The sequence below is a fragment of the Microcaecilia unicolor genome, chromosome 14 (assembly GCF_901765095.1).
Source record: "Microcaecilia unicolor chromosome 14, aMicUni1.1, whole genome shotgun sequence".
Taxonomy (NCBI): Eukaryota; Metazoa; Chordata; class Amphibia; order Gymnophiona; family Siphonopidae; genus Microcaecilia; species Microcaecilia unicolor.
The window spans coordinates 38817454-38830108 of NC_044044.1; the positions used below are offsets into that span (position 1 = coordinate 38817454).

A 12655-nucleotide genomic window follows, 5' to 3' on the forward strand; every position below is an offset into this window, starting at 1 on the left:
TCTTTTCCAGATTGACCCACAGTGCCAGGTCTTGTAATTGTCTTTAACCTACAATGCCACTCCCCCTCCCTTTCTTCCCACCCTGTCTTTCCTGTACAGATAATACTGTCACGTTTCTCCGTGACCCATGTCTCTGTCTCACCGAAACCAGTGCTAAAAATACCATAAATGCACCATGATGACTCCTTCACCTAGCATAGACTCAGCCAGGCCGGGTTTTAGAAACAGTGCATTGTGGGGAATTGTAGTCACCAGGCTCAGCACCCTGTCATAACCTCACCACATCCTCCCGAGGAAGGAGGGCGGGGCGGACTTCTGGCACACGTGCTTGAGCTGCGCTGCAAGATAGGACGAAGGGGGCGGTGCTGAACAACTAGAATAAATAAGCGGGTGGTTACTAAGGGTGGAGGCAATGAGGTTTAATAGACAGGAGACCAAGTGAGGTCAAAACGTTGAAACCAATGAGGTCAGTCTCAGTTTCCCCTTCCCCACGCAGCCATCACATCGCTGTACTTTCAAAACAAAGCAAGCAAACTTATGAGCTGCTGCATCCACGTTGTTGTTCTTTACTGTTGGTAGCATTTGTATTTAATCTCACTTATATTTTCAAACATGCCGGCTTCTGCAACATACGGACGTACACAGAAGTATAATAACAGAATAACTTTTCATAGCTAGAGTAGTAATTTGTTATAAATTGTAATCGTTTGAAGGGGATAGTTATAGGGAAGCCATGTTATATTCATGCAGAGATTTTTTTTCTCCTGGTAAAGAGCCACTAAAACAGACATCATCTCATGAGAATTAGGTGCTCAAAACATTCAGAGTTTCTATCTATCTATTTATTTACTTATTTATGACATTTATATCCCACATTAAATATGAATTAGGTTGAAACCTGGGAACATTTGAAATCCTTTTTTTTTTTCTGTGCCTAGATGAAAAGCAAAAGATGGCATGTGGGAACTTGCTCCTTTTCTTTTGTGGATTGCAGAGGTATATTATAAAAATGCACTTGAAATTTTTATTACTATTATTTAAAAGGCATAGATTGACTAATGAGGGCAGAGCTACCTTCATGCAGAAGTCTAGAGTCAGTCTAAATGTGCCCACATTGTCCAGTTCAGCACACTATTAGCCTCCAGGTTCATACAAAGTTAATTATGTTCAGTGAAAAATAAATCTGTGGGCTCAGGCTGCCTGCTATGTGAATATTTAATCATTGCTTCATTATTGCTACCATGTATTATATATGGGCATTTGCTTTAAACTTTGATTGTTTTAATTTGTGTATCCAGACCTTACATACACATGGTTTGCTTTTTAAACCCAAAGGTGAATCCTAAGGGTGGTTGAACAATTAGGTATAAACTGTGTTGTTTCTGACTTTACCTGTTTTGGAGGGCTTTGGGCCCTGCTGATCTGTACATCTGCTGTCTGGAATTTTGGAAGATGGAAAAAAGGAAATAACAATTACATTTTGGATGTTCTCTGTAGAAGCTGTTGTTTATTTTTGCAATGCTTGTTCTGGTGTGTACATGTGATAATCTTTGAATAACTGCTTATATTTATGGCTGTGATTTCTGAACATGTGGTATCATTAAAGGACAAACTTTTAAATGCACAGTTGGGTATATATGCTAATCTCAACTTTGTTAAATGTTTCAGACATATCCATCTATTTGTTCCTATTATAAAACTGAATTATTCTGTCTCACTATATTTTCAAATGTAAGCCACATTGAATTCCACTTTGCTTGGGATAATGTGTGATATAAATGTTTTTAAAAAATCCTTTATCTTCCACCTTTTAAGACACTGCCTACCTGCTGGATAGTGATGGCACAAGGAAAGCAAACTTGGTCCAGTGAAGACTAACTCAAAATAACCTGTTCCTTAACTGAGCCCTAGTATTACCATATTGAAACTGCGACCATACCATGCCTCTGTGGTTATGTTCCATGAATAAGTTAAATGATTAACTGGATTTCTTGAAAGGATTACATAACTTAGGATGCATGACTAGGGCACAAACATACAGTTATTTATTCAATATCACAATTTCTCATGTACAGCCACAAAATAACCTTTTAGGGTGGATAGTGTCCTTTTATTATCGACCAGATAGAGATAAGAGTTTTAAGTTTTGGCACAGTATAAGTCATCACAAGAACAAAATATAAGAAAACCAATGGGCTGCATTAGGGGCTTATAGCCCTAGTTATGTTTAAACAAAAGAGATCTGCATGAAACAATTTGACTTATAAAACCACTTGCCCCTGAAACATGTTCAAAACAGAATAATCCATTTGTGTATCTAAAAGGTAGAGGAGTGTGGTAGCCGTGTTAGTCCACTCTTAAGGTTATCAATAGAAATCAAACAAAATAAAACATGGAAAAGAAAATAAGATGAGACCTTTTTTATTGGACATAACTTAATACATTTCTTGATTAGCTTTCGAAGGTCGCCCTTCTTCCTCAGATCGGAAATAAGCAAATGTGCTAGCTGACAGTGTATATAAGTGAAAACATTCAAGCATTACTATGACAGTAAAATAGATACTATTGGAGATTCTACATAGAATGTTGCTACTATTGGACATTCTACATGGAATGTTGCTATTCCACTAGCAACATTCCTGCGCAGGCTTCTGTTTCTGTGAGTCTGACGTCCTGCACGTACGTGCAGGACGTCAGACTCACAGAAGCAGAAGCCTGCGCGGCCACATTGGTGATCTACAAGGGCCGACTTCTACATGGAATGTTGCTAGTGGAATAGCAACATTCCATGTAGAATCTATAGAAATCATACAAAATAAAACATGGAAAAGAAAATAAGATGAGACCTTTTTTATTGGACATAACTTAATACATTTCTTGATTAGCTTTCGAAGGTCGCCCTTCGTCCTCAGATCGGAAATAAGCAAATGTGCTAGCTGACAGTGTATATAAGTGAAAACATTCAAGCATTACTATGACAGTAAAATAGATACTATTGGAGATTCTACATAGAATGTTGCTACTATTGGACATTCTACATGGAATGTTGCTATTCCACTAGCAACATTCCTGCGCAGGCTTCTGTTTCTGTGAGTCTGACGTCCTGCACGTACGTGCAGGACGTCAGACTCACAGAAGCAGAAGCCTGCGCGGCCACATTGGTGATCTACAAGGGCCGACTTCTACATGGAATGTTGCTAGTGGAATAGCAACATTCCATGTAGAATCTATAGAAATCAAACAAAATAAAACATGGAAAAGAAAATAAGATGATACCTTTTTTATTGGACATAACTTAATACATTTCTTGATTAGCTTTCGAAGGTTGCCCTTCTTCCTCAGATCGGAAATAAGCAAATGTGCTAGCTGACAGTGTATATAAGTGAAAACATTCAAGCATTACTATGACAGTCTGACAGGGTGGGAGGATGGGGGTGGGTCGGAGGTATGCATGGGGACATCAAAGCATATCATTGATATTCTAACAGGATGGGTGTGGATAGGTGAGGGGTGGGGTGATCAACAGAGACATACAGCTAAAAGGTAAACATCTACAAAACAGATGATGATGTGATTCCATGTGCCCCAATGAAAGGAGAGTTTAATTCTTCTTCCATTTAATTTCAATATATTCCATCGTCTTTATAACACCAGGCTTCCCAAGGCAGATTACAACAACATTTAAAATGAACCCATCAAGAAACAGGATATCCTCACTGAAATTTGGCCATTTGTACTGTATATAGTGTATTTATTTACTTTTTAGTGTAGAAAAATGAGCAGAAAATACAGAGTTTAAAATTGCTGTTTCAACTAGCAGCTATAATAATTTTAAAGCTGTTTTAGTGATCTTCAATTGTTAGATAAATCAAGGTCAGGTAAAAAGTAGCACAGGTGAGTTTATCTTGTTGGGCAGACTGGATGGACCGTGCAGGTCTTTTTCTGCCGTCATCTACTATGTTATGTATGTTATGTGATGATATTTATATCTACATATGGGAAGCTTTGAAATAAATTAAAAAGCTGTCCAATAAGTAAAAAAAAAAATCGTGCACCTTTTAAGACGCTGCCTATCCAATTGAATCAGATGGAGCAACAACAAAAAAAACCAAACGACAATGTGGCTGTAGCAGCTCATAGGTTTGATTGCTTTATTTTGAGTTTACGACAATGACGAATGCGCGAGGAAGCGGAAACTGAGATTAACCAAACCGGCTTCCTTGCTTAAAGTGGACAAGATAGGCTCACTTGCACTCCTTGGGTGGAGGCCTCACACTTGGAAGGAGTGGTGGGCGGTTGCTAGGACACGAGACAATATGTTGCTAGGGGAAGGGGCGGGGAGCGGGGCGTGGTCCGGGGGCCACACATCTGGAAGCAGGAGGCGGTGCTTTCCAGGCGCCACCCCCTCGCTCAGGTCCCATCGGTTGTTAGTGTGAATAGGCTCGGAGGTTGCTGGGAGCGGGCGTGGTCTGACAAGAGTACCCGGAAGGAGGGGGCGGAGTTACAGTGTCGTCTGGAGGAGCGAAGATGGCGGCGCCCATGGAACTGTTCTGTTGGAAGGGAGACTGGGGGCTGCCAAGCGTGGACGTGGACTGCCTGGCCGTGCTGGTGAGTGGGGAAAGGGAGAGGAGACCCCCGGGATTGTGAGTCTCAAACTGCAGAGGCGAGGATGTGCTTCCCTATACACATCTGTACAATTATAGACACAGGGTTAATATTTACACACGTGTATAATTTTGTGTCTATATATTATACAGATGTACATAAGTACATAAGTAGTGCCATACTGGGAAAGACCAAAGGTCCATCTAGCCCAGCATCCTGTCACCGACAGTGGCCAATCCAGGTCAAGGGCACCTGGCACGCTCCCCAAACGTAAAAACATTCCAGACAAGTTATACCTAAAAATGAGGAATTTTTCCAGTCCATTTAATAGCGGTCTATGGACTTGTCCTTTAGGAATCTATCTAACCCCTTTTTAAACTCCGTCAAGCTAACCGCCCGTACCACGTTCTCCGGCAATGAATTCCAGAGTCTAATTACACGTTGGGTGAAGAAAAATTTTCTCCGATTCGTTTTAAATTTACCACACTGTAGCTTCAACTCATGCCCTCTAGTCCTAGTATTTTTGGATAGCGTGAACAGTCGCTTCACATCCACCCGATCCATTCCACTCATTATTTTATACACTTCTATCATATCTCCCCTCAGCCGTCTCTTCTCCAAGCTGAAAAGCCCTAGCCTTCTCAGCCTCTCTTCATAGGAAAGTCGTCCCATCCCCACTATCATTTTCGTCGCCCTTCGCTGTACCTTTTCCAATTCTACTATATCTTTTTTGAGATACGGAGACCAGTACTGAACACAATACTCCAGGTGCGGTCGCACCATGGAGCGATACAACGGCATTATAACATCCGCACACCTGGACTCCATACCCTTCCTAATAACACCCAACATTCTATTCGCTTTCCTAGGCGCAGCAGCACACTGAGCAGAAGGTTTCAGCGTATCATCGACGACGACACCCAGATCCCTTTCTTGATCCGTAACTCCTAACGCGGAACCTTGCAAGACGTAGCTATAATTCGGGTTCCTCTTACCCACATGCATCACTTTGCACTTGTCAACATTGAACTTCATCTGCCACTTGCACGCCCATTCTCCCAGTCTCGCAAGGTCCTCCTGTAATCGTTCACATTCCTCCTGCGACTTGACGACCCTGAATAATTTTGTGTCATCGGCGAATTTAATTACCTCACTAGTTATTCCCATCTCTAGGTCATTTATAAATACATTAAAAAGCAACGGACCCAGCACAGACCCCTGCGGGACCCCACTAACTACCCTCCTCCACTGAGAATACTGGCCACGCAATCCTACTCTCTGCTTCCTATCTTTCAACCAGTTCTTAATCCATAATAATACCCTACCTCCGATTCCATGACTCTGCAATTTCTTCAGGAGTCTTTCGTGCGGCACTTTGTCAAACGCCTTCTGAAAATCCAGATATACAATATCAACCGGCTCCCCATTGTCCACATGTTTGCTTACCCCCTCAAAAAAATGCATTAGATTGGTGAGGCAAGACTTCCCTTCACTAAATCCGTGCTGACTTTGTCTCATCAGTCCATGTTTTGTATATGCTCTGCAATTTTATTCTTAATAATAGCCTCCACCATCTTGCCCGGCACCGACGTCAGACTCACCGGTCTATAATTTCCCGGATCTCCTCTGGAACCTTTCTTAAAATCGGAGTAACATTGGCTACCCTCCAGTCTTCCGGTATTACACTCGATTTTAGGGACAGATTGCATATTTCTAACAGTAGCTCCGCAAGTTCATTTTTTAGTTCTATTAATACTCTGGGATGAATACCATCAGGTCCCGGTGATTTACTACTCTTCAGCTTGCTGAACTGACCCATTACATCCTCCAAGGTTACAGAGAATTTGTTTAGTTTCTCCGACTCCCCCGCTTCAAATATTCTTTCCGGCACCGGTGTCCCCCCCAAATCCTCCTCGGTGAAGACCGAAGCAAAGAATTCATTTAATTTCTCCGCTACGGCTTTGTCCTCCTTGATCGCCCCTTTAACACCATTTTCGTCCAGCGGCCCAACCGACTCTTTGGCCGGTTTCCTGCTTTTAATGTATCTAAAAAAGTTTTTACTATGTATTTTTGCTTCCAACGCTAATTTCTTCTCAAAGTCCTTTTTTGCCCTCCTTATCTCCGCTTTGCATTTGGCTTGGCATTCCTTATGATCTATCCTGTTACTTTCAGTTGGTTCTCTTCTCCACTTTCTGAAGGATTGTTTTTTGGCTCTAATGATTTCCTTTATCTTACTGTTTAGCCACGCCGGCTGACGTTTAGTCTTTTTTCCCTTTTTTCTAATACGTGGAATATATTTGTCCTGAACCTCCAGGATGGTGTTTTTAAACAGCATCCACGCCTGATGCAAGTTTTTACTCTGCGAGCTGCTCCTTTCAGTCTTTTTTTCACCATTTTTCTCATTTTGTCGTAATCACCTTTTCTATAGTTAAACGCTAGCGTACTTGATTTCCTAGTTTCACTTCCTTCAATGCCAATATCAAAACCGATCATATTATGATCACTGTTATCAAGCGGCCCTCGTATCGTTACCCCCTGCACTAGATCATGAGCACCACTAAGGACTAAGTCTAGTATTTTTCCTTCTCTTGTCGGCTCCTGAACTAGCTGTTCCATGAAGCTGTCCTTGATTTCATCAAGAAATCTTATGTCCCTTGCGTGTACAGATGTTACATTAACCCAGTCTATATGCGGGTAATTGAAATCCCCCATTATTATTGTGTTGCCCAGTTTGTTTGCGTCCCTGATTTCCTTTAACATTTCCGCATCCGTCTGTTCGTCCTGGCCAGGCGGACGGTAGTACACTCCTATCACTATCCTTTTCCCCTTTGCACATGGAATTTCAATCCACAGTGATTCCAAGGAGTGTTTTGCTTCCTGCAGAATTTTCAATCTATTTGATTCAAGGCTCTCGTTAATATACAATGCTACCCCTCCACCAATCCGATTCACCCTATCACTACGATATAATTTGTACCCCGGTATGACAGTGTCCCACTGGTTATCCTCCTTCCACCAGGTCTCAGAGATGCCTATTATATCTAATTTTTCATTTAGTGCAATATATTCTAACTCCCCCATCTTATTTCTTAGGCTCCTGGCATTCGCATATAGACATTTCAAACTATGTTTGTTGTTCCTAAGTACATCATGCTTAGTACTTGACAGTATTAATTGGCAATCTTTTGTCTGATTTTTATTGTTATTTAAAGATACCCGATCTACTACAATCTCTTTTGCAACCTCACTATCAGGATACTCTATCTTCCCTGTTATGGTGATATCTTTGAAAGATACCTTATCCCGAACCATGCTCTTTTGAGCGACTGTCGGCCTTCCCCCCATTTCTAGTTTAAAAGCTGCTCTATCTCCTTCTTAAACGCCGATGCCAGCAGCCTGGTCCCACTCTGGTTAAGATGGAGCCCATCCTTTCGGAATAGGCTCCCCCTTCCCCAGAATGTTGCCCAGTTCCTAACAAATCTAAAGCCCTCCTCCCTGCACCATCGTCTCATCCACGCATTGAGACTCTGGAGCTCTGCCTGTCTCTTGGGCCCTGCGCGTGGCACAGGTAGCATTTCAGAAAATGCTACCCTGGAGGATCTGGATTTCAGCTTTCTACCTAAGAGCCTAAATTTTGCTTCCAGAACCTCTCTCCCACATTTTCCTATGTCATTGGTACCCACATGTACCAAGACAGCGGACTCCTCCCCAGCACTATCTAGAATCCTATCTAGGTGACACGTGAGGTCTGCCACCTTCGCACCAGGCAGGCAAGTCACCAGGCGATCCTCACGTCCACCAGCCACCCAGCTATCTATATGCCTAATGATCGAATCACCAAGTACAACAGCTGTCCTAACCTTTCCCTCCCGGGCAACATTTGGAGATATATCCTCGGTGCGAAAGGATAATACATCCCCTGGTGGGCAGGTCCTGGCTACAGGAGTACTTCCTACTTCACCAGGGTGATGCTCTCCTTCTAGGAGACCTCCCTCCTCCAAGGTAGCACAGGGGCTACCTGACTGGAGGTGGGACTTCTCTACAACATCCCTGTAGGTCTCCTCTATGTACCTCTCTGTCTCCCTCAGCTCCATCAAGTCTGCTACTCTAGCCTCAAGGGAACGGACACGTTCTCTGAGAGCTAGGAGCTCTTTGCATCGGGCACACACATATGACACCTCACCAATTGGGAGATAATCATACATGTGACGCTCAATGCAAAAGACTGGATAGCACCCCTCTCGCTGCTGGACTGCTGACTCCATCTTAGTGTTTTTTGAGTTTTTCCGTAATTTAAAACTTGCTAAAGTATTAAGGATATCAGCCTATCACTAACTTACAGTTCCTCCTTTAAACCCCAATCTTCAAGTTCCGAAAGCACAAGCAAAATTTGTTCACTTACCAGAGAAATATCCTCTTCTCCCAGAACTTATTAGAAGGAAAGCTTTCGCGCGCCGTTAGGCGCGCGGCACCTTGAGCAGAGGTCCCGAGTGGATCGGAACGGACCTGGGAGTCACTCTGGCGAAGGCTCCGAGGATATGCAGATGAGCTGCAAGTCCTCCACGGCACCTGAGAAGGCAACCGGTGGGAGAGCTGGGCACCTCTCAACCAAGAAAAGGCTTTATATATATATAATACACACACACATATAATCCTAAATCTGTATTATAGAAAAAAGACAGATTATACTTATCTGTACAATATAGAGACAGGATTAGGGTTAGCATATTTTTCATGACAAAAAAGAGGACACAATAAAATTCAGCCCACCTCGCCACACCCCAACTCTGCTACACCACACCGCTTTCACACCCCAGCCCTACCCCTGTCACACCGTGTTCCCACATTGCAGTGTCACCTTTACCCCCTCCCCCAGTCACATTCTGTAAGCAGGAAAAATACTGGTAAAGTAACAGAAATGCATTTTTTCCGTGCTAAATACAAAATGAACATGACATGCTCATAAAATGCTTAGAAATGTACATTTCATGAGCTTGTCCCCTTTTCTTTTCCCTCCCATCCATGAGCAGCATATCTCCCTCTCCTCTTCATCTTCTATGTATTCCCCTCTTTTTTTCTCCCTTTTCCCCATTTATGTCCCCTCCTCAATCTTTTTTCCAGCCTCCCTCCACCCACCTTTTTTTTTTTTTACAGCTCCCGCCACCCACCCACATGACTCCATCCATATCCCCTCCCCGTACCTTATTGTGCTTGGTGGTCTAGTACCATCTTCACGGCAGGAAAGAGCCCCCTCTTTTTTGCCCATTGCTGCTGCTGATCACTCACTGCTGGCGCTACTTCAAAATGGCTACTGAGAGTTCCAGCGGCAGCCTCGCAAGACTTGCAGAAGTCTCGCAAGGCCACCACTGGCCCACCCACCAGCCAGCTCACAAACCCGGACAAATGGGCAGGCTGGCAAAACCCACCCGGATGCCCCGTGGTGTCCTTGAAAAGAGGACATGTCCAGGTAAACCCAGACATATGCTAACCCTAGACAGTATGTATGTATTAATTAAATTTACCCCACATTAGCCCGAGTGACTCAGATTCGATATGCTGAACTCCTAGACTGTCTAGACCCAGACCCTGGAATTTACCCAGCAGACAGAACTTGGACCAATTTCGAGACACTATCAGAGGATACCGTCTCCCAAACGCTCAAAAGATTTGCCAAATCTCATTGCAAACTAGACATATGTCCAAACAACCTTATGACATCCGCTCCTCAACAATTCATAACAGACATAACGAAACACTTGAATTATATGTTACAAAATGGGCTCTTCCCAAAGGAGAAAGGAAACATTCTACTCACCCCCATACCCAAAGACACAAAGAAAAGTGACAGTGAACTAACCAACTACAGGCCAGTAGCATCCATACCCTTAATAAACAAGCTAACGGAAGGGTTGGTGACCAAACAACTCACAAACTATTTAAATAAATTCTCAATACTCCACGACTCCCAATCAGGATTTCGGTCTAACCACAGTACTGAAACAGTACTAGTCACTCTCATGACCAAATTCAAACAAATTGCAACTGGAAAGAACATACTACTTCTACAATTGGACATGTCAAGCGCTTTCAATGTGGTTGATCATGGAATACTATTGCTTTTGACTCATAACCACTTGTAACCACTCGCCTCCACCTACCCTCCTCTCTTCCTTCCCGTTCACATTAATTGATTTGATTTGCTTACTTTATTTTTTGTCTATTAGATTGTAAGCTCTTTGAGCAGGGACTGTCTTTCTTCTATGTTTGTGCAGCGCTGCGTACGCCTTGTAGCGCTATAGAAATGCTAAATAGTAGTAGTAGTACTACATATCCTTGAGTACTTCGGAATTGGAGGCAACGTTCTCAATTGGTTCAAGGGATTCCTAACCACACGATCATACCAAGTGACATCTAACTTGACCACCTCAGCCACATGGATACCTGAATGCGGAGTCCCACAGGGATCCCCCCTCTCACCGACTCTATTCAACTCTTAATGATGATACCCTTGGCCAAACTACTATCAAATCAAAACCTCAACCCATACATATACGCAGACGACGTAACGATCTACATCCCATTTAAACAAGATCTAAAGGAGATTTCCAACGACATCAGCCAGTCTTCATATCATGCATTCATGGGCGGATGCATTTCGGCTGAAACTTAATGCAGAAAGAAACCCAATGCCTAATACTCACCTCTCAACATAATAAGAACAAATTTACCGCCATTAACACACCAAATCTGAACCTTCCAATTTCGGATACCCTAAAAATTCTTGGAGTTACCATCGATCGACACCTAACACTCAAGAACCACGTGAAAAGCACAACCAAGAAGATGTTCCACTCAATGTGGAAATTAAAAAGAGTAAGACCTTTCTTCCCAAGGACTGTTTTCCGTAACCTGGTACAATCAATGGTGCTCAGTCATCTAGACTACTGCAACGCACTCTACGCCGGCTATAAAGAGCAAATAATCAAGAAACTTCAAACAGCCCAGAATACTGCAGCCAGACTCATATTCGGCAAAACAAAATATGAAAGTGCTAGACCCCTACGAGAGAAACTACACTGGCTCCCACTTAAGGAACGCATCACGTTCAAGATATGCTCCCTAGTTCACAAAATCATACACGGAGATGCACCAGCCTACATGTGAGACCTGATAGACCTACCACCCAGGAATGTCAAAAGATCATCCCGCACATTCCTGAATCTGCACTTCTCTAACTGCAAAGGTCTAAAATACAAAGTAATGCACGCGTCAAACTTTACCTACTTGAGCACACAGTTATGGAATGCATTGCTGCGCAATATAAAAACGATTTACGAACTAACGAACTTCCGCAAACTATTGAAGATCCATCTCTTTAAGAAGGCTTACCACAAAGATCAACCAATGTGAATATACACAACTCCCCCACATATATTCAGAACTGTCTTATAATAGTTGCTTGTTATACTACTATCATGTTTTATCATTATCATGTTACCCAAGATCCTTCTGTAACACTAAATGTCCATTTTCTAATATATTTCCATTACTCATGATGTATTGTAAGCCACATTGAGCCTGCAAAGAGGTGGGAAAATGTGGGATACAAATGCAATAAATAAATGATACATATTAAAAATTATATGAACAGATTATAAAGTACAATAAATAATGCTATAACATTGGCTTTGTAAAACAAATATAACATATATGGTGAATTAACCTGGATGCAACTGTTCTTAAGGGTAGATGGAAAGAGAAGAATATTAAATCATAATTAAGTTTGTAAACAAAGAAGTGAAGATGAATAAATATGGTTACAATTAGGGCTACATAGGATTAGGGAGGAAAGAAGAAGTGAAATTAATTGTATGAATGGATAATGTTCAAATAGAATTCTTTGTTTTCTGAAAGGCTAAATTGAAAAAAAATGAGTTTTCAGTAGGTTTTTGGTAGAGAATTTCAAATGTTAGTACTTTGATATGAGAAACTGGCATTGTGAATTGTTTTATAGATTAAATTCCTACAAATAGGGAAATGCAGAATGAGA

At 42.1% G+C, this 12655-nt stretch overlaps 1 protein-coding gene across 2 annotated transcripts in view; it reads left to right on the top strand.

Moving 5' to 3' along the window:
• Positions 1–4486: 4486 nt before the first annotated feature.
• The window catches only part of MTX1 (metaxin 1), a 28543-nt gene continuing 20374 nt past the window's right edge, over positions 4487–12655 (top strand). The window contains exon 1 of one of the 2 annotated variants that reach the window (XM_030188159.1): positions 4487–4608. In XM_030188159.1, the coding sequence (XP_030044019.1) occupies positions 4528–4608 (81 nt within the window). In that variant the 5' untranslated portion in view covers positions 4487–4527. The remainder of the gene's footprint in view (positions 4609–12655) is intronic. The other variant, XM_030188158.1, reaches the window with a different exon arrangement.